This window comes from Pongo abelii, chromosome 2, assembly GCF_028885655.2.
Source record: "Pongo abelii isolate AG06213 chromosome 2, NHGRI_mPonAbe1-v2.0_pri, whole genome shotgun sequence".
In the NCBI taxonomy this organism is placed as follows: Eukaryota; Metazoa; Chordata; class Mammalia; order Primates; family Hominidae; genus Pongo; species Pongo abelii.
Genome location: NC_085928.1, coordinates 106,603,155 through 106,624,695, shown reverse-complemented (window position 1 = coordinate 106,624,695; position 21,541 = coordinate 106,603,155). Strand labels below are relative to the sequence as shown.

The following is a 21,541-nucleotide window of genomic DNA, read 5'->3' as shown; positions in this document are numbered from 1 at the left end:
TGGGTTCAAGCCATCCTCCCGCCTCAGCCTCCCAAAGTGCTAGGATGACAGGCATGAGCCACTGCACCCAGCCTATGTGTATTTTACTCAATTTAAAACATAGAAAAAAAAGGCTTTAGTGGACCACTCTAAATACTTTTCCTTGTTGCACACTTTAGGTATTTAGTTTTCTCTCTGAAGGCCTTTTCCTTTTTCTTTTTCTTTTTTTTTTATTCCTCTCTCTCATCGTCTTGGCATTTTCCTTATTGTTGAACCTTGAACTATTCTTAATGAATGGTTATATCTGGAGGGGCTGATAAAATGATCCATTTTATGTTAACTTGAGAGTCAGTTAATATCTTTTTTTTTTTTTTAATAGAGACAGGGTCTTACTCTGTTGCCCAGGCTGGTCTCTAATTCCTGGGCTGAAGCGATCCTTCTGCCTCGGCCTCCCAAAGTGCTGGGATTACAGGTGTGCGCTGACTGCCTGGCCTCTGTGTACCTCTGTATCCCCACAGTGCTCTGTAGCCTTGGCACTGCCATGCATTTCGTCCTCAGCCACTGGAAGACCTCTGCTTCTCTTTTCTCTCTAGGTCACTCTCAAGTACCTTTTCCTCTTCCACCCTCTAAAACATCTTGATTGATTGATTGAGATGGGGTCTAGCTATGTTGTCTAGGCAGGTCTTGAACTCCAGAGCTCCTGCCTCAGCTCCCAGGTAGCTGGGATTACAGGCACACACAACCATGCCCAGCTAATTTTCTTTCCTCCATGGAGAATCTTGTCTCTTATAGGTTCAACCATTCTCTGTGTGTTTAATGTCTCGAAAATATCCATCTCCCATAGGGTAGGTCTACCTCAGTGATTCTCAACCATGGATGATTTTGTTCCTCATGGAACATCTAATTCTTTTTTTTTTCTTTTTGAGACAGGATCTCACTCTGTTGTCCAGGCTGGAGTACAGTGGTGCAGTCTCAGCTCACTGCAACCTCTGGCTCATGGGCTTAAGTGATCCTCCCACCTCAGCCTCCCAAGTAGCTGGGACTACAGGTGTGTGCCACCATGCTCAGTTAATGTTTTTATATTTTTGGTAGAGACAGGGTTTTGCCATGTTGGCCAGGCTGGTCTCAAACTCCTAAGCTCAAGCAGTCTGCCTGCCTTGGCCTCCCAAAGTGCTGGGATTACAGGTGTGATCCACTGTGCCTGGCCTCTTTTTTTTTTTTCCCTGTAGAGATGGTGTCCCGCTATGTTGTCTAGGCTGATCTTGAACTTCTGGGTTCCAGTAATCCTCCCACCTTAGCCTCCCAAAGTGCTGGGATTATAGGTGTGAGTCATGGCTCCTGGCATAATTATTTTTTTATTGTCTTTATTTAATGTGTACAATATGTTTCATATTCACATACACTTTCATAAACACAGAATGAAATGAATACTATACTCAGGCAAATTAACATATCCATCACCTCAAATAGTTATCTTTTTTTGTGGTAAGAGCACCTAAGGCTGGGTATGGTGGCTCATGCCTGCAATTCCAGCAATTTGGGAGGCTGAAGTAGGCGGATCACTTGAGCCCAGGAGTTTGAGACAAGCCTGGGCAACAGGGCGAAAAGACTTTTTTGTATTTTATAAAAAATACAAAAATTAGCAGGGCATGGTGGTGTTTGCCTGTAGTCCCAGCTACTTGGGAGGCTTGAGGTGGGAGGATTGCTTGAACCTGGGAGGCAGAGGTTGCAGTGAGTCGAGATCATACCACTGACCTCCAGCCTGGGCAGCAAAGCAGGACTCTCTCTCTCTCTCAAGAAAAAAAAAAAAAAAAAAAAAAGAGCACCTAAAATGTACTCTTGGCTGGGCGCTGGCTCATGCCTGTAATCCCAGCACTTTGGGAGTCCGAGGCAGGCGGATCACGAGGTCAGGAGTTCGAGACCAGCTTGGCCAACATGGTGAGACCCTGTCACTACTAAAAATACAAAAATTAGCCGGGCGTGGTGGTGCATGCCTGTAGTCCCAGCTACTCGGGAGGCTGAGACAGGAGAATCAATTGGTCGAACCCAGGATGCAGAGGTTGCGGTGAGCTGAGATCACACCACTGCACTCCAGCCTGGGCAACAAGAGCAAAACTCCATCTCCAAAAAAGAAAAAAAATGTATTCTCTTAGCAAATTTCCAGTTTATAATACAATATTATTAATTATAGTCCTTATGGTGTACATTAGATCTTTAGACTTACTCTTCTTTATATATATGTAACTTTACATCCTTGGACCTACATCTCCCCATTTCTCTTTTCTTCCTGCCCATGGTAACTACCAGGTCCACTCTGTTTCTGTGTATTCAGCTTATTTTAGATTCCACATGTGAGATCATGTGGTATTTTCGTTTTATTTTGTTTTTGAGACCGAGTCTTGGCCTATTGCCCAGGCTAGAGTGCAGTGGCGCGATCTTGGCTCACTGCAACCTCCCCCTCCTAGGTCCAAGCAATTCTCATGTCTCAGCCTCCCAAGTAGCTGGGACTACAGGCATGTGCCACCATGCCCAGCTAATTTTTGTATTTTTTGTAGAGATGGGTTTCGCCATGGTGGCCAGGCTGGTCTTGAACTCCTGACCTCAAGTGATCTGCCCTCCTTGGCCTCTCGAAGTACTGGGATTACAGGTGTGAGCCACTGCTCCCGGCCCACGTGGTATTTTCTTTGTGTCTGGCTTACTTAGCATGTCTTCCAGGTTTATCCATGTTTTTACTTTTATTTATTTATTTTGAGACAGGGTCTTGCTCTGTGGCCTAGGCTGGAATGCAGTGGTGCGATCATGGCTCACTGCAGACTCCATCTCCTGGGCTCAAGAGATCCTCCCACCTCAACCTCTGGAGTAACTGAGACTGCAGGCGTGCGCCACCACACCCAGCTAATTTTGTAGAGATGGGGTCTTCCAGTGTTGCCCAGACTGGTCTTGAACTCCTGAGCTCAAGCAATCCACCTGTCTCAGCCTCCCAAAGTGCTGGGATTACAGGCATGAGCCACTCACCTGGCCGGATCTCCTCTTCTTTAAAGGCTGAATAATATCCTGTTGTGTATATGTACCATTCATCCTTTGATAGATGCTTAGGTTGTTTCCGTATCTTGACTGTTGTGAATAATGCTGCAGTTAACATGGGAGTGCAGACATCCCTATGAGCTGATGATTTCATTCCCTTTGGGTATATACCCAGAGCAGATGTTGCTGGACCATATGGTAGTTTTATTTTTAATTTTTTGAGGAACTTCTTTTTTATTTTATTTTTTATTTTTTGAGATGGAGTCTTGCTCTGTTGCCCAGGCTAGAGTGCAGCAGCGTGATCTCGGCTCACTGCAGCCTCTGCCTCCTGGGTTCAAGCAGTTCTCCTGCCTCAGCCTCCCGAGTGCCTGGGATTACAGGTGTGTGCCATCATGCCTGGCTAATTTTTGTTTTTTTTTTTGAGATGGAGGTTCGCTCTCGTTGCCCAGGCTGGAGTGCAGTGGCGCAATCTCAGCTCACCGCATCCTCCGTCTCCTGGGTTCAAACAGTTCTGCCTCAGCCTCCCGAGTAGCTGGGATTACAGGCATGTGCCACCACGCCCGGAATTTTGTATTTTTATTAGAGATGGGGTTTCTGCATGTTGGTCAGGCTGGTCTCGAACTCCTGACCTCAGGTGATCTGCCTGCCTCGGCTTCCCATAGTGCTGGGATTACAGGTGTGAGCCACTGTGCCCGGCCAATTTTTTTGTACTTTTAGTAGAGATGGGATTTCACCATGTTGGCTAGGCTGGTCTCGAACTCCTGACCTCAGGTGGTCCACCTGCCTCGGCCTCCCAAAGTTCTGGGATTACAGGCGTGAGCCACTGTGCCTGGCTCTCTTTTGGGTTTTCTATATATAAGATATGTCATTTGTAAGCAGGGATAATTTTACTTCTTTCTTTCCAGTTTGGATGCCTTTTTTTCCTGTCTGCCTGCTTTTTCTAGTACTTTTAGTACTATGTTGAAAAAAAGTGCTGAGAGTGGCCAGGGGCCATTTGGCAATGTCTGTAGGGATTTTCGTTGGACACAGGTGGAGGAGTGCTACTGGCAGCTGTAAGATCAAGGCCAGGAATGCTGCTTCCCAGCTTACAGTACACAGGACAGCCCCCTATAGCAAAGAATTACCCTGCCCAAAATAGCAATTATGCTGAAGCTGACATCCTTCTCTGCCTGGCTGACTGGCTGGCTGGATGTTTGAAGGCACTTTAAACTCAGACTTTTGTTTTTTGAGATGGAGTCTTTCTCTTTCGCCCAGGCTGGAGTGCAGTGGTGCAATGACGTGATCTTGGCTCACTGTAACCTCTGTCTGCCTCTCGGATTCAAGTGATTCTCCTGCCTCAGCCTCCCTCATAACTGGGATTACAGGTGCCCGCCACCATGCCTGGCCGATTTTTGTATTTCTAGTAGAGATGAGGTTTTACCATGTTGGCCAGGCTGGTCTCAAACTCCTGACCTTAGGTGATCCGCCTGCCTCTGCCTCCCAAAGTGTTGGGATTATAGACATGAGCTACTGTGCCCGGCCATCCCAGCCTGTCTGAAGCAGGTCATTATCACATTTTTCTCCATCTGTTTTTCTCTTCCCCGTCTATGTGTATAGTTTTTGTTTTGTTTTGTTTTGTTTTGAGATGGTGTCTTGCTCTGTCGCCCAGGCTAGAGTGCGGTGGCACAATCTCGGCTCACTGCAACCTTCACCTCCTTGGTTTAAGCGATTTTCCTGCCTCAGCCTCCCGAGTAGCTTGGGACTACAGGTGCGCACCACCATGCCCGGCTAAGTTTTGTATCTTTAGTAGAGACAGGGTTTCACCATACTGGCCAGACTGGTCTTGAACTCCTGACCTCGCGATCTGCCCGCCTCCCAAAGTGCTGGGATTACAGGTGTGAGCCACCGTGCCCAGCCTAGTTGTTTTTGTTTTTTTGATCATAGCGATCCTAACGGGTGTGAGATGAGATCTTGTTGTGGTTATAGGAGTTGTTTTTTATTCTAGAACTCAGCCTTTTATTCTCTAATAGCTGTACTCCCAGTTCTTCAGCGTTTCCCTTTCCCCCCAAACCAGATGTCTTTTTCCGCATTGCCCGCAGGCTTGGTGAGACGTGCTGGCAGCGCAAAGGGGAACTGAGTCAGCAGCCACAGCCAAGAAGAAGGTGTCCACGGGAGGACATAAATGCACCCCAGCCTCCTAAATAGAAGAGGCTTATTCTTGAAGAATGGTCCTTGCCAGGGCCGAGGGCTGGAGCAAGGCACTCCAGACTCAGGCCACTGTGGCTTAGAGCCCGGGTGAATATGCGTGGCTGTGGGGAATGAGAATGAATGTGGGTCTGCCTGCCGGGCCATGGGGTAGACGGGCAGGGAGGAGCTAGAACTCCAGGGCCTTCGCTGTCACAGGGCAGAATGATTTGAACCTGCGGCTGCTGGGGCTTCTGACTAGTGGTGATTGATAGAATGACACAGCCAAGTTTGCCTTTAGGAAAAATCACTGACAGCAGTAGTTTTTGGCAAGACCAGAGACAGGGACACTGGATGGAAGAGAACACCAGCGGCAGCAGTGGAGGAGGTTTCTTCAACGGTATTAGAGGGCCAGGCATGAGGGCTCATGCCTATAATCCTAGCACTTTGGGAGGCCGAGGTGGGTGGATCACAAGGTCAGGAGCTCGAGACCAGCCTGGCCAACATGGTGAAACCCCATCTCTACTAAAAATACAAAAATTAGCCGGGTGTGGTGGCGCGCGCCTGTAATCCCAGCTACACAGGAAGCTGAGGCAGGAGAATCTCTTGAACCTGGCAGGCAGAGGTTGCAGTGAGCTGAGATAATGCCATTGCACTCCAGCCTGGGTGACAGAGCGAGACTCTGTCTCTAAAAAGGAACAACAACAAAAATGTATTAGAGAAGTTGAACGGACAGCGCCTGGACAGTTGAGGAGGCGGGGGGAAGAATGGGTTGGAGGAGCAGCATGCGCCAGCAGGGGGAGCTGTGGACGAGCAATGGGCTGGTGCCTAGGTTATGGCGAGAACAGTGGCTAATGGATGTTGGTACAGCTCAGGACCGGTGTGGGAGCATGGCCAGGACCAGCAGTGAGCCTGTGGGGATGAGATCCTCTGGTCTAGTGAAAGAGTGGTTGCAAAGGCAGGGGGAGAACGGTGCTGTCCTGCTGGGGAAACCAGGCCAAGGAGGGATGCTTGTATTGCCGCTTTGTGGAACCAGAGGCGTTCTTGTGAGAAGCGAGGCAGTGACGCAAAAGTGTGGCAGCTGAGCCTTGGATCGGGCCATGCCCCAAGGGTTCGCGGATGTGTGTGTGGCATACCTTGGCCCCATCGTCTGTCCCATAATCCTGCTGTTTTCATGTGTCTATTCTTAATAGACAAACTTTAGAATTGGTTTGTCAAATGCTTAATAAGAAGCCTCTGCAGACTTTGATTGGAATTGTATTCAATTTATGGATTAATTTAAGAGGTTTTTGTCTCCTCACACATAAAAGTTCTATCATCCAGGAACGTATATCTCCATGGATTTACATCCCTTTGCCAAGTTGTGTGCTTAGTCTATACCTTTCTGACTCACCTTAGTTCACCTTAGGTAGGTGATGGTTTTTGTTACTGTTGTGAATAGAATTTTAAAAATTAAATTTAATTATCTCAAAAACCCAAGAAAGTTTTACAAAGGCAGGCCATGGTCACTCTCCAGCTTGTCATGAGTCGGGTGGGACTGAAAGCTCACCGTAGAGAGGTTCCTGGCCCGTGGCCCCTGCTGTCTGCTGTCACATGGCCCTGACGTTCACCTGACAGGCCTTGTTCTTGCTGTCCCTCAGACTTTGTCGCCTTCACCACTCCCAGTGGCAGCTCCTGCAACCTATGTTTTCTTCGCATTTGCTCCTGTTCTCCCAGCTGCTCACTCATCTCACTCACGTCTTTGTTCCTTAGACCCTGGCCATCTGCATTTCTCTTCTGCTGCTTAGATTCCTTTTTTGTTTGTTTTTGGAGATAGGGTCTTGCTCTGTTACCCAGGCTGGAGTTCAGTGGTGTAATCATGGCTCACTGCAGCCTCGATCTGTAGGCCTCAAGTGATCCTCTTGCCTCAGCCTCCCAAGTCTCTGGGACTACAGGCACATACCACCACCCCTGGCTAACTGCCTCTTATATTCCGAACTGCTTGAGGGCAAGGACCAGGTCTTGTCTCTCCTGATGATGCTTAGGTGGCCAACATGTTGCTGTGTACATGCTAGAGACTTAGGCAATGTTTAATTTATATTTTCTGTAGAAAAGCATGAAGCTGTAACACATTTAAAATCATATTTTTGTATAAATAGCTTTAACATTTCAAGTTATTTCTCTAGAATGTATTCCTAATATAGGATTCTTATATTCTCTCTTTTTTTTTTTTTGAGACGGAGTTTCGCCGGAGGTTCGCTCTTGTTGCCCAGGCTGGAGTACAATGGTGCGATCTCAGCTCACCGCAGCCTCTGCCTCCCGGGTTCAAGCGATTCTCCTGCCTCAGCCTCCCGAGTAGCTGGAATTACAGGCATGCACCACCATGCCCGGCTAATTTTGTGTTTTTAGTAGAGATGGGGTTTCTCCATATTGGTCAGTCTGGTCTCAAACTCCTGACCTCAGGTGATCCGTCCACCTCGGCCTCCCAAAGTGCTGGGATTACATGCATGAGCCACCGTGCCCAGCCTTCAGGATTCTTATATTCTTATATATAACTTCTTATAACAGAAGTTATATCTGTTTCATGGTGTGGGCTACATAGGTTTTTTGTTTGTTTGTTTGTTTTTTTGTGGAGTCTGTATTGCCCAGGCTGGAGTGCAGCAGCACCATCTCAGCTCACTGCAACCACTGCCTCCTGGGTTCAAGCGATTCTCCTGTCTCAGCCCCCTGAGTAGCTGAGATTACAGGTGCCCACCACCACACCCGGCTAATTTTTGTATTTTTAGTAGGATGGGGTTTTGCCATGTTGGCCAGGCTGGTCTCCAACTCCTGACCTCGAGTAATCCAACTGCCTGGGCCTCCCAGAGTGCTGGGATTACAGGTGTGAGCCATTGTGCCCGTCCGGCTACATATTTTTTTTTTTCTTTTCTTTTTTTTTTTTGAGACGGAGTCTTGCTCTGTCGCCCAGGCTGGAGTGCAGTGCCATGATCTTGGCTCACTGCAAGCTCTGTCTCCCGGGTTCACGCCATTCTCCTGCCTCAGCCTCCCAAGTAGCTGGGACTACAGGCACTTGCCACCACTCCTGGCTAATTTTTTTTGTATTTTTAGTAGAGACGGGGTTTCACCGTGTTGGCCAGTTTGGTCTCGATCTCCTGACGTCATGATCCGCCCGTCTCGGCCTCCCAAAGTGCTGGGATTACAGGTGTGAGCCACCGTACCCGGCCCTACGTACTTTTTAATTGCTGTATTTACTGAAGCTTCCTATATGTGAATGTATCTTCTTGGGCTCGGTGCGGTGGCTCACACCTGTAATCCTAGCACTTTGGGAGGCCAAGGCGGGCGGATCACTTGGGTCCAGGAGTTCAAGACCATCCTGGGCAACATGGTGAAGCCCTGTTGCTACAAAAATTCGCTGGGCGTGGTGGTGCATGCCTTTAGTCCCAGTTACTTTGGAGGTTGAGGTGGGAGGGTCACCTGAGTCCAGGAGGCAGAGGTTGTAGTGAGCCGTGATTGTGCCACTGCACTCCAGTCTGGGTGACAGAGTGAGACCCTGTGTCAAAAAAACAAAAAACAAACAGTATCTTCTGCTCACCCATTGCCATATGGGGTTATTTGTTTGCATCAAAGCTAGGCATCTTTCAGTGGTCCATGCCCAGTTCTGGACTAGGGGCTGAAGTGGGTAAACAGATGAAAAACTATGGCTCCACAACACAAGGGACTTAACGGTGTAGCTGGACACGGGCCAGGCCGACTGAGGTGTAAAGATGGTATGAATCCTTAAAACGTCCCTTTTCCCCTCCAGGGTTGGGGTCTGCTGGGTCCCCGGAATGAGTTGTTTGACGCAGCCAAATACCGAGTGCTAGCTGATCGCTTTGGCTCCCCTGCCGACAGCTGGTGGCGTCCGGAACCCACCATGCCCCCTACTTCCTGGCGGCAGCTGAATCCGGAGAGCATTCGACCAGGGGGACCTGGGGGCCTATCCCGCTCTTTAGGCCGGGAAGAAGAGGAGGATGAGGAGGAAGAGCTAGAAGAAGGGACCATAGATGTTACCGACTTCTTGTCCATGACCCAGCAGGATTCCCATACTCCACTCAGGGACTCAAGGTACAGATGGGGGATGGGGATGCAGCGGAGGCTGGCTGTGCCTTGACACGGGGATGGGTGAATGTTCTCTGCTAGCTTTCTCTGAGATGGGAGCGCCCCTGCCTCACATTTCAGCCTGTGTGCCCCGTCACTCAGTGTGTGTCTGCCCATTCTTGGGGGACAGCCAGCTGTGGTCTTCTATGTGGCTGGGCTTTTGCAGACCAGCAGCACGGAGCCCCTGCTCTCTGCTGTCTTATCTGTGTGAGGGAATGGAGGGAGCAGTCCCCATGCAGTGTGGCTGTGGGAGGAGCAGAGACGCCCGGTTTCCCATCCATTTCATGCCTTCTGGCCTTCTGGCTCCCTGCTGCAGCGCAGCATCCTCACCCCTACATTGCAGAGCCTCAGGGAAGTTGGTCCAGGAAGAGAGAGAATTCTTTCAGTTAAACTTTTGGTCCTCCCAGGGGGAGTTCCTTTGAGATGACAGATGACGACAGTGCCATTAGGGCTCTGACCCAGTTTCCACTTCCCAAGAACCTTCTGGCCAAGGTGATTCAGATTGCAACGTCATCCTCCACAGCTAAGGTGAGTTGGGTCTCCTAGAAGTGTGTGTGGGGGCCGTTTACTTGGTCATGTCTGGTGTTCCCTAAAGGCAGGTTTAGAGAGGGCTGAGGGGGTGTGTTCCTCCAGCCCAAACCTAGGCCAGGTGGAGGAACTCTGGCTTGGGAGGAAAAGCAGCAGGTGTGATAGAATGGAGGTCAAGTCTCAGCAGCACAGGGAGTGGGCTTGGGGGCTGCAAGGGCAGAAGACCCATACCTCTTCTGGGCGGTGGATTGTCAGTGGGGAGGGGTTAGAGGTGTGGGTCTTGGTGAGGTGTGAATTTCTCTCTTGCTACCAGGCGAAGGGGCTTTGGTTATGAAACGCCTAACCTTGTTTTTACTTTAACTTGTTACTTTGAATTTTGTCCTGCTTGTCTCTTTAATCACCTAGCCTTGCTTCTCGTGTAAATAAGACTCTCTAGCTAAGAAAGCCGGACAAACTCCAGTTGACCCCTTAATTTACAAGACACTAAGGGCTCTTCACCCAACCCCCTTTCATAAGGAGTTGGCCTGGGTAAACAGATCCTCAGCATTTCAAAGGAGCCCAATTAACTGATAAGGTACTAACACCAACAATGTATGAAGTTCCCAGGAATTTTCTCCAAGAGATAACAACATAAAACCTTGAGTTCGTGTCCGGCATAGACCCTATATCTAATTATAATGAAAGATTTAGAACCTTGCACCTGGTACCATTGCTCTTCTTGTAACCATTTGTCTTTTAAGTTGTTTATCACTCTGTAACCATTTTGATTCTTTTGATTCTTGCATGTTGTTACTTCTGTAGAATTATTACATTTAAGTCCCCCTCCCCTTCCTAAACCCAAGTATAAAAGTTAATCGAGCCCCTTCCTCGTGGCCGAAAGAATTTTGAGCATTAGCTGTCTCTTTGGCCGCCGGCTTAATAAAGGACTCTTAATTCGTCTCAAAGTGTGGCGTTTCCTTAACTCGCCTAAGTACAACAGTTAAGCAGAGCTTCTGTCCAGGTGCAGGGCCTTTTTGCTCCCGCAGGATGCGCCCGGTTTTTAGCTCATGCTGACAGCTTCAACCCACAGCTGCCACGACGTTGCTGAGATGACAGTGGGCTAGGAGGGCAGGTGGTGGCATTGCCCAAGCACTGTCTTCTGCAGTGGAAGTCGAGGTATAGCAAGAGAAGCGAGCCTGGGACTAGGGTGCCTGAGCCCATGGGTCTGCTCCTGGCTATGCAGCAACACCTCTAGCATGGCTCACGCCTGGCACCTGCTGAGATGGTGGCTCATTCTGTCTCTGGGTTCCTTGGCATTCTGAGAATGCCCCAAGTCTCTTCCCATTCCCTACCTTTCTGTAACCATCTCTCTTGCCTTCCATGTAGAACCTCATGCAGTTCCATACTGTGGGCACCAAGACCAAGCTGTCTACACTCACCCTGCTCTGGCCCTGCCCCATGACCTTTGTTGCCAAAGGGCGCCGCAAAGCAGAGGCTGAGAATAAGGCGGCAGCCTTGGCCTGCAAGAAACTGAAGGTGAGTCCAGGAAGGTCCTGGGTGTGATGCATGAGTGTCTTGAAGCTCCCCTCTGCCAGTGGCAAATGGGTCCCATTTTCTAGGAAATGAAACCACCACAGCAGGCCTTTTGCCTGGCACAAAGACAGCTGGTATGCAGGCCTCACTTGTAGGCCCTGTGGCTGTTGCCACGGCTTTCCCAGAGGCCCTGTGGAGATACTTTGCCTGTGACCCAGCATTTTCCACACTGTTGGCCTGAACCTGGTGAGGCCGGGAGGAAACTTGCTCATTGTTCTGAATAGTATAAAGCTGGGAGGAGCCGGGCCTGTTGTGAGAGGCAGACCTGGTGTCCAGTATGATCCTGATAACCCGGGTTTTGTGGGCAGAATGAATAATGTGACTTGTGACTGCAGTGACGATTGAGGAAGCAGTCAGCATCAAGGTAGAGACAGTGTGGCAGACAGCTGGCAGTTCTCTTTTTTTTGAGACAGGGTCTCTGTGGCCCAGGCTGGAGTATAGTGGCACAATCATGGCTCACTGCAGCCTCGACCTCCTAGGCTTAAGCGATCCTTTCACCTCAGCCTCCTGCATAGCTGGGACCATAGGTATGCACCACCACTCCCAGCTAATTTTTAAACATTTTTTGTAGAGACAAGGGTCTCACTGTGTTGCCAAGACTGGTCTTAAAATCTTGGGCTCAATCAATCTTTCTACCTTCACTTCCTAAAGTGTTGGGATTGCAGGTGTGAGCCACCGCTCCTGGCCATGGCTGTTCTCTTGAAAGGGGCTGGTGGAGTTAGCTGATGGCACAGTAGTGGGAGGGAGTTGGGATTGCGTCTGACTGCCTGAGGAGTTAGTAATCTCAACCCATGTTGGTGGAGGTTTAGTTTGCAGAACAAGACAGAAATGGGCCTGCTTTACTCTGAATGGTCAGGTGCACCATTTCATGGGTACAGTTGGCTCTGGGAACCATGTTTTAGTTACAGCTGATGGTGAGAGGTAACAAGAACCTGGAGAAAGACGAGGAAGAGGGGACAGGCAATTGGTGAGATAAAGAGGGCACAGATGTGCTACCTGTGACTCGAGGGCAGAACAAGGACTGAGTAGAACTGGAGGCATCTGAGCTTTGGCCTGATGCACATGCACTGTGAGCAGAAGCACCTTGGCATGGTAGGGGCCTGTCTGGGAAGGACCAAGCTTTGCAGTGGCTGGAGGGCCATTTGTCAGTGAGGCTGGTGGGTAAAACCCATGAAGTCTGGGGAGAGGGCGGAAGCCTGTTCCTGCAGCAAGGAGCTTGTGTTGGCACCTCCTGTGGTACGGGGACCAGATTCCTGTCCTTTAGGTCCTTATAGCTGATGGTGCCAGCACACCCAGAGGCAGGGGGTTGGCCCCTGTTGGGGGAAGACTTCTTTAAGGAGGGAGTGTTTGATCTGGGCTCCGAAGGGTGAGCAGAGTCCAGCCATTAGAGGTGACAGGAACACAAGACTAGTTTTACCCATGTGCCTGAGGTATTGGAATGCCATGTTTTATCTCTGGTGAGGTGGCGTTAGGTATGTAGGGAGGTAAGACACAGTGTTTTCCTTCCAGTGGCTTGTTTGATCAAGTTGCATTATAATCAACATTTACAGGAAATTCCACGTGCGTCTGTATATGATGGGGTCACAGATGGGTCAGGTGCCATGTAGGGACTGGGAGACAGGATGGAAGGATTGGGGGAGGAAGGCTTTGATGAGGCAGCAAAGGAAGAGGGAGTCTGTGGGGTGCGTTCTAGCATCGAGGGCCTGGCCTGGCTGGTCTGAGGGTACATGTTGGGAATTCACGGAGGTGACAGTGGCCAATTGTGGTGTTGGGGGGGCTCTAGCCGCACAGCGAGCGGTTTCTCCTCAGGGCCTTCTCCAGACGTAGGGCTGTTCTGCTGTGACATATCAGGTTTAGCTTTTCTTGAATTAACTTTATTATTATTTTCTTTGAGACAGAGTCTCACTCTGTCGCCCAGGCTGGAGTGCACCGTCACGATTTCGGTTCACTGCAACCTGTGTCTCCAGGGTTCAGGCGATTCTCATACCTCAGCCTCCCTAGTAGCTGGGACTATAGGTGCTGGCCACCCACCTGGCTAATTTTTGTATTTTTAGTAGAGACGGGGTTTCACCATGTTAGCCAGGCTGGTCTCGAACCCCTGATCTCAGGTGATTTGCTTGCCTCGGCCTCCCAAAGTGTTGGGATTACAGGCGTGAGCCACCGCACCTGGCCTGAATTAACTTTATAGTTCATTTTTTAAAACATTTATTTTGGTAAGTTTACATTTTCCTAGTTCATAATTTCTCCCTCCATCACCATGTCAGCCAAAATCCAAAATCTCTTAGAGATTACTTGGCACAACTTCTGCCTTGGAGCTCCTGAGCTTGTCTGGGCTGGTTTTTGGGGAGCCCCAGAGCATAGACTGTCTTGCATGTCCCCCTGCAGAGCCTGGGCCTGGTGGACAGGAACAACGAACCGCTTACACACGCCATGTATAACCTGGCCTCTTTGCGTGAGCTGGGTGAGACCCAGCGCCGACCATGCACCATCCAGGTGCCCGAGCCCATCCTCCGCAAGATAGAGACCTTCCTGAACCATGTAAGAGGCCCTGCATCCCTCACCACCCCTGCTCCCTGTAGTCTGCCTCCATCTCTCCAGACTGAAGGCCTCCATCTGCGACAGGCAGTAGTACCTCCCCATTCTCTTCACTGAGATTGGGGCCTGGGAGCCCCCTGGCCTGAGCAGCCCAGTCTTGCCCACAAGGATCCCGGGGCAGTCATGGACTAAAGTAATCCTCTGCCCAGCGGGTTGGGCCACAACATCTGACCCAGGCGAATCCTGCAGAGTGGCTGGTTGTGTGTGAATGAGGAATTTCTTTTTCATTGTTTTGCTTACCTCCCTGCCCTCCAGTACCCTGTGGAGAGTTCATGGATCGCCCCGGAACTCCGGCTGCAGAGTGATGACATCTTGCCCTTGGGCAAGGACTCAGGGCCTCTGAGTGACCCTATCACAGGCAAGCCCTACGTGCCCCTGTTGGAAGCAGAGGAGGTACGTCTCAGCCAGAGTCTGCTAGAACTGTGGCGGCGGCGAGGGCCGGTCTGGCAGGAGGCACCCCAGCTACCTGTGGATCCACATCGGGACACCATCCTCAACGCCATTGAGCAGCACCCGGTGGTGGTCATCTCTGGGGACACGGGCTGTGGGAAGACCACGCGCATCCCCCAGCTGTTGCTGGAGCGCTATGTGACCGAGGGCCGCGGTGCCCGCTGCAATGTGATCATCACCCAACCTCGCCGCATCTCTGCTGTGTCTGTGGCACAGCGGGTCAGCCACGAACTGGGCCCCTCCCTGCGCCGGAACGTGGGCTTCCAGGTGCGGTTGGAAAGTAAGCCCCCAGCCCGAGGCGGGGCCCTGCTCTTCTGCACTGTGGGTATCCTGCTGCGTAAGCTGCAGAGCAACCCCAGCCTGGAGGGCGTGAGCCATGTCATCGTGGATGAGGTGCATGAGCGGGACGTGAACACAGACTTTCTGCTGATCCTGCTCAAGGGCCTGCAGCGGCTCAACCCGGCCCTGCGGCTGGTGCTCATGAGTGCCACAGGGGACAATGAGCGCTTCTCCCGATACTTTGGTGGCTGCCCGGTCATCAAGGTGCCTGGCTTCATGTACCCAGTCAAGGAGCACTACCTGGAGGACATCCTGGCCAAGTTGGGCAAGCACCAGTACCTGCACCGGCACCGGCACCATGAGGTGAGGGACACCCCCATCCCACCCGAGGCTCCTGGCCTTTCCTCCGTGGATGCCTCTCCTCCCTGGCCCTGGGGCTTGGTGGCCTGGGGCAAGTTACCCTCCCCAATCCTCGGTTTCCTTGATAGAAACTGGGGACTAACCCTGCCTCCGTGGCACGCATGTGAGGATTGGAGTTGATGTCAAGCGGCTCCGTCTCACTGAGTCAGGTGGCTGTGTCCTTGGCATGACCCCTTACCCCGGGGCTGTGACTGTGGCCTCTCTTCCCCACCCCAGTCTGAGGATGAATGCGCACTCGATTTGGACCTTGTGACTGATCTGGTTCTGCACATCGATGCTCGCGGGGAACCAGGTGGGTGCCTCCCCTTCTGTCCCATGCTAGCCCTGGCCACGTTTGCAGCAGCAGCTGGCTCATGCCCCAGGGCTCCTTTACAGGTGGGATCCTGTGCTTCCTGCCTGGGTGGCAGGAGATCAAAGGAGTGCAGCAGCGCCTCCAGGAGGCCCTGGGCATGCACGAGAGCAAGTACCTCATCCTGCCAGGTGAGAGCCCCAGCGGAGGGACCAGGGACCTTTGGAAACCAGCCTGACCTCTGTCCTAGCGACTGACCCAACTGGGACTCCAGGGGCCCTGGTTTCTGACCAAGCTGTGGCACTTTTCACTGGGCATAGTGTTTATCTGCGCCTGTTTCATCAAAATGGGGTCAAAATCCTTGCCCTGCCCACATTCCAGGGGGGAATTCTGGTGGAAGCAGTGCCCATAACCAGTGTGTGTCTTGCCCACCAGTACACTCCAACATCCCCATGATGGATCAGAAGGCCATATTCCAGCAGCCTCCAGTTGGGGTGCGCAAGATTGTCTTGGCCACCAACATTGCTGAGACTTCCATCACAATCAATGACATCGTGCATGTGGTGGACAGTGGGCTGCACAAGGAAGAACGCTATGACCTGAAGACCAAGGTGGCACCTACCTCCTGGGCCCGGCCAACCACTGGGGGAGGGACTCCGTTTCAAGGTGGTCCCCAGCCCAGATCTACCTTAGACCTGCTTTGTGTGTCTTCAGAAGGCCACGCTTGTGGGGTCTCAGTGTTCCTGACGTGGGGGGCTGGTGAGGGTTCCTCAGGGAGTGGGGAAGCACTGAGGAAGTGGCATCTGTGTGCTGCTTACCTGCCCCCTCCTCCAGGTGTCCTGCCTGGAGACAGTGTGGGTGTCAAGAGCCAATGTGATCCAGCGCCGGGGCCGGGCAGGCCGCTGCCAGTCCGGCTTTGCCTACCACTTGTTCCCTCGAAGCCGGCTGGAGAAAATGGTCCCTTTCCAAGTACCAGAGATCCTGCGCACACCTCTCGAGAATCTGGTGCTGCAAGCAAAAATCCACATGCCTGAGAAGACGGTGCGGCAGGGCGGGGCGGGGGCTGGCCTGGGGACCAGGCAGGTGGGAGGCAGGCTCATGGCGGGCTCTGGCTCTGTCATAGGCGGTGGAGTTCCTGTCCAAGGCTGTGGACAGTCCAAACATCAAGGCAGTGGACGAGGCTGTGATCTTGCTCCAGGAGATCGGTATGTGGGGGCTGGGCTGGGCTGGGGAGTGGCTCTCGAGGGTGGTACTGACAGCTGAGCCGTTGCAGGGGTGCTGGACCAGCGGGAGTACCTGACCACCCTGGGGCAGCGCCTGGCTCACATCTCCACCGACCCCCGGCTGGCCAAGGCCATTGTGTTGGCTGCCATCTTCCGTTGCCTGCACCCACTATTGGTGGTCGTTTCCTGCCTCACCCGGGACCCCTTCAGCAGCAGCCTACAGAACCGGGCAGAGGTGGACAAGGTCAGTCCTGGCTCCTTCCTGGAGCCGTCCACCCACTGCTGTTCTGAGGGGGTGTTGTCTAGCCCCTGCCTGTGATCCGGCTGCCCTCTTCTCCCCTCCCAGGTGAAAGCACTGTTGAGCCATGACAGCGGCAGTGACCACCTAGCCTTTGTGCGGGCTGTCGCCGGCTGGGAGGAGGTGCTGCGTTGGCAGGACCGCAGCTCCCGGGAGAATTACCTGGAGGAAAACCTGCTCTACGCACCCAGCCTGCGCTTCATCCACGGTCAGTCGGGCCCACACCTGCTCTCCTGAGCCCCTCCCACCCCCACTGAGCTTCTGTCACCCCCAGCCTGTGGCTAGGGGCTGTAGGTTCACCGCACATTCTGTCTCCCTAGGACTCATCAAGCAGTTCTCAGAGAACATTTATGAGGCCTTCCTGGTGGGGAAGCCCTCGGACTGCACCCTGGCCTCCGCCCAGTGCAATGAGTACAGTGAGGAGGAGGAGCTGGTGAAGGGCGTGCTGATGGCCGGCCTCTACCCCAACCTCATCCAGGTGCTGCCTCTGGGAGGGAGTGCAGTTCACCAGGTCCCAGCCTTCTTCCCTGTCTGCAGCTCCTTGCTCAGCCCCACCCGTCTTTTCCTCCATCCCTGCAGGTGAGGCAGGGCAAGGTCACCCGGCAGGGGAAGTTCAAGCCCAACAGCGTCACATATAGGACCAAATCAGGCAACATCCTGCTGCACAAGTCGACCATTAACAGGTGAGGGCATGCAGGCCTGGATGGGGCAGCTGGGATGGTCCAAAAGGGTGGCCTCACCAGCCCTGTGTTCCCTAGGGAGGCCACACGGTTACGGAGCCGATGGCTGACGTATTTCATGGCAGTCAAGTCCAATGGCAGCGTCTTCGTCCGGGACTCCTCTCAGGTGCACCCGCTAGCTGTGCTGCTCCTGACCGACGGGGACGTGCACATCCGTGGTGGGTGCCTGCAGGCCTCCCGCCCACCCCGCTCTGCAGCTGCTCCTCCGGGGCCTGGCCTCACCACAGTTCCCCACCATCTTTTCCGTTCCCTCAGATGACGGGCGCCGGGCCACCATCTCACTGAGCGACAGTGACCTGCTGCGGCTGGAGGGTGACTCGCGTACCGTGCGGCTGCTGAAGGAGCTGCGGCGGGCCCTGGGCCGCATGGTGGAGCGGAGCCTGCGCAGCGAGCTGGCTGCACTTCCCCCCAGCGTGCAGGAGGAGCACGGGCAGCTGCTTGCGCTACTGGCAGAGCTGCTGCGAGGACCCTGTGGCAGCTTTGATGTGCGCAAGACAGCTGACGACTGAGCCCTGCTTCTGCTGGGGCTGTGTACAGAGTGCAAATGTTTATTTAAAATAAAGTTCTATTTATCCCTTGTGACCATTGCTGTCCACTAGGGGCTCCTCTCTCAGGGCCTCCATACACTGGGCCACAGTTCTCCAAAGAGGAAGGAGGAAGGTAGAGAGAGAAGAAAGTGAGATGCTTATTGCTGGGGGACAGGGGCTGCCCGTGGCCCCAAGTCTTAAGAGAGAAAGAAGAAGGGGGTTAGAACCTCCTCCGTTCGCCAAGAGCATGAAGCAGCGGTGCTGTTAACCACCCCAGTCCCCTGGCACAGCTGCTGCTCTGAGTACCCACCACGGGAAGCCTGTCAGAACTGTCACTCCTTGTAGTTTTGGACAGTAAGTGTCAAGTAGCCCTTTATCAGGCAGACTAGGGGAGAGTTCCGCAGGTAGCCGAGGCCCAGGGCTATGTGGCACAGTGGTCCTTCCCGTGTCCACATCCACAAGTTGTTCACAGCCAAGGGGCTGAGCTGAGGGCAGAAGGATCAGGGAGGTAGATGCAAAACGAGACACAGAAGCACAAAGCCTGCGTGATGGGACATCAGGCAGCTTTATTTACTCTTAAAACTGTTTGTTACAACAGAATCACAGACTGACACAGGTAATGGCTGAGCCATAAGCAAATCGAGAAGTACAGAAATGTCCCACCCCAAACGGCTGCGGAGTACACATCACACAGGGCCTCTGGTCCCGGCCTTCTCAGGTGCTCTGGTGTGCAGGATCCTTCAAGGGAACTCTGACCACTCCTGTTGTCTACCTAGAGAGCACTCCACTTGGGCCACCTACACCCAACCCTTGGCCAAAGGAGTGAAAGGACCTGGAACCTGTCATCAACCTCAGCATCCTCATGACCCCAGGACAGACGCAGTGGAGGCAGCAGGTACTCTGGGCCTGTGCTGTTGTCCCTGGGGTGTCTCCTGACTACCCAACCCAGTTTCCTTCCCACTTTCATCCCAGCAGGCCCTTCTTCCTGCTGACAAAACACTGGCTCCCTCATGTTCTGGGCACAGCGGAAGTGTTCTGCACATGGTCTCTACGGAGGAAAGCTGGTTCCCCTGGCCCAGGCAGCACTTCCTCCGTGAGTCCCTGCAGTTTCCTGGTGTGTGCTTGGAGAGCTAGGGACATGGTGTCAAACCTCCACAAGGCACTGCTACCTCAGAAGGGGGGAGGACCTGTCAGGCCCAGGACAGCCTCCCTGCACATGGAGATCAAATCTAAACCTAGGTCAAGACTCCTAACTTCTCCAGCTCCAAGGGATGCCAGGACCAGGGAAGGGCAGAGGTCAGGAGGGCGCCTGAGGAGGCCAAGTCTGGGGCAGCCTCCTCAGAGGCAAATCTACACTGCAGCCAATCCCCCTCCAGAGAAGCCCTTGGAATCTCCCAGGCCATTTCACTACAAACTTATGTTTGAATCCTTTATTAGAAACCATGCAAACTTTAATACAAAAAATACAAGTGCAATAAGAATCTTTGTATCAATACAGTTCCCGGGATTTCTCCTCACTGCAGCCATCCCAAGGCCTAGCTGGGGATGCCCTCTGTGGGCCTTGCCTCTCCTCCCTCCCCTCTCCAGTCAGGGCATAAGGGAAGCAGATGGCCTTAGTCTCATGCCTTTTATTTTTAAATTTCCAGACCTGATTTCCTACTATCTGCTTGAGGCTCCCCTGGACATGAGGGCTTGCATGTCCTAGGGTGCGGGTGCCGGCCTGAAGGAATTCCATCTCCTGGCCCTTTCTTGTTCTCCAGCCCTGGCTTTGTATCCTAGGGCTGACCACCAGATCCCAGGGAATGGGACAGAGATGCCAAAACCAGCCTCTTGGTTAGAAAAGAAAAGCAGCATACACACAACAAAATGGCAAAACCAACCAGTCCACGCTCCAAGAGCCCCTTGTGTGCCTGACCGGCTCACCAGCCACAGCCTCTGCACCCCTCTTCCCTGCCGCACCGCCTCCAGGGCCCTAAGCTGCCCACATCCTCCAGCAGGGGTGGCATAAGGATATCTCCGCCCTGTTCCCTCTAACACTTACTGAGGACTTTCATGTAGACATGGCTTCAACCTGCAGAACTATTTCGCCAGTTTTTAGGTTATTAGAAAAAAATAAAAGGACAAAACAAGAAAAATGTGACAGCAGCTAGGCGGGTATGTTAAGCATGGGGACAGGCAGCACTGACCCCCAACTTGGGGCAGGGCAGCAAGAAGGGCCCGACACCACCTGCATGGGGGAGGGGGCGCATTTGTGGGGCCAAAGGGAGAGGCAGTGGCTTAAGCTCCACAGTCAGTGTTGTGTCACCACTCGGAATCCACCTCCACTCTTCCCTCCAGGTAGATCCAGGGAGGAGGGAGGGCATGTCAGTTTCTTTTGGGTTTGGACCAAAGAACCAAAAAAAGATGAGGGTGGAATCTGCTTCTCCTCTCCTAGATCCCCAATTTAGCCTCAACCACCCCAACCCCCTCCCAACCTCCTCCACGGAGCAGTGGCGCAGTGATGGGGCAAGACCAAAGCAGGGAGATGGGCCCGGGCTGGGGAGTGAGAGGAGGTATGGGGCAGGGCTGCCGCTGCCCCGGGCACGCAAAGCAGGAGGAAAGGCGAGCCTAGCGGGCTGCCCAGCATGGCGCCCAAGTGCTCACTGGTCTAGTGGACAGCCCGGGAAAAGGGGCCAAGGACCCGGGAGCCCGAGTTGGGGCCGCCAGGGAAGTGTGGGGGGCGGGAGACAATGTCGGCCCCGTGGTCGGTGCGGGCCCTGGCATTTGCCCGGAACGTCAGCCTGTAGGTCTCAATCTGCAGTGACATGGGAGGAGGGAAGGGAGAGGGGAACAAGGGAGACAAGAGGGGAACACGGGGGAGACGGAAGACGAGACCAGAATGTCATCATTAGATGCCTGGAAAATAAAAGGTTACTTCGTTAAAATTTAGGCCACACTCTAGTCAAAAACAAAGGAGTTTCAATTTGCGGCCAGTGGCAGGGCCCCTGGCTGGCCCTTAGGCCGAGCCCAGCCACTTACTTGTCTCCTGGATCTGGCTGTCCAAGGTCTGGGCCTCCCTTTGGTCACCACCCCCTGACAGGGTGGGGTGGCCATTGAGGCCACTGGCTGAAGTGGGGGCACCAGTTTCAGGCGCTGCCTCAGAGATGGCCGGCTCCTCCCCAGCAGGGGGGCCCGGACACAGAGGAGCCTCGCTGCCACCGCCCTCAGTCTACAATGAAACAGTGGGGGAGACAGTGCAGGGTCAGTCGGGGGTGGGGAATGGGATGGGGTGATGGTGGTGGGTTTCACACATAGCCCCCACCCTTGCTGCCCTGGCACCCACTGGCTCAAGGCACAGT

At 53.0% G+C, this 21,541-nt stretch overlaps 2 protein-coding genes across 57 annotated transcripts in view; one reads left to right on the top strand and one right to left on the bottom strand.

Annotated features, from left to right (window-relative positions):
• Positions 1-18,258, top strand: part of DHX30 (DExH-box helicase 30) — a 75,838-nt gene extending 57,580 nt beyond the window's left edge. For all 10 annotated transcript variants that reach the window (XM_063721529.1, XM_054550226.2, XM_063721530.1 and 7 more), the window contains 16 exons: positions 8,948-9,249; positions 9,690-9,810; positions 11,176-11,325; positions 13,768-13,920; positions 14,233-15,069; positions 15,343-15,418; positions 15,502-15,606; positions 15,851-16,026; positions 16,250-16,456; positions 16,539-16,620; positions 16,689-16,882; positions 16,985-17,144; positions 17,257-17,414; positions 17,516-17,619; positions 17,695-17,834; positions 17,932-18,258. In XM_063721529.1, coding sequence (XP_063577599.1) covers positions 8,948-9,249; positions 9,690-9,810; positions 11,176-11,325; positions 13,768-13,920; positions 14,233-15,069; positions 15,343-15,418; positions 15,502-15,606; positions 15,851-16,026; positions 16,250-16,456; positions 16,539-16,620; positions 16,689-16,882; positions 16,985-17,144; positions 17,257-17,414; positions 17,516-17,619; positions 17,695-17,834; positions 17,932-18,185 — 3,219 coding nt within the window. In that variant the 3' untranslated portion in view covers positions 18,186-18,258. The remainder of the gene's footprint in view (positions 1-8,947; positions 9,250-9,689; positions 9,811-11,175; positions 11,326-13,767; positions 13,921-14,232; positions 15,070-15,342; positions 15,419-15,501; positions 15,607-15,850; positions 16,027-16,249; positions 16,457-16,538; positions 16,621-16,688; positions 16,883-16,984; positions 17,145-17,256; positions 17,415-17,515; positions 17,620-17,694; positions 17,835-17,931) is intronic.
• Positions 18,259-18,749: 491 nt separating this feature from the next.
• Positions 18,750-21,541, bottom strand: part of MAP4 (microtubule associated protein 4) — a 228,772-nt gene continuing 225,980 nt past the window's right edge. For 32 of the 47 annotated variants that reach the window (XM_054550401.2, XM_054550373.1, XM_054550391.1 and 29 more), the window contains 2 exons: positions 21,222-21,411; positions 18,750-21,098 (listed from right to left, as the gene is read on the bottom strand). In XM_054550401.2, the coding sequence (XP_054406376.1) occupies positions 21,091-21,098; positions 21,222-21,411 (198 nt within the window). In that variant the 3' untranslated portion in view covers positions 18,750-21,090. 47 annotated transcript variants of the gene reach the window in all.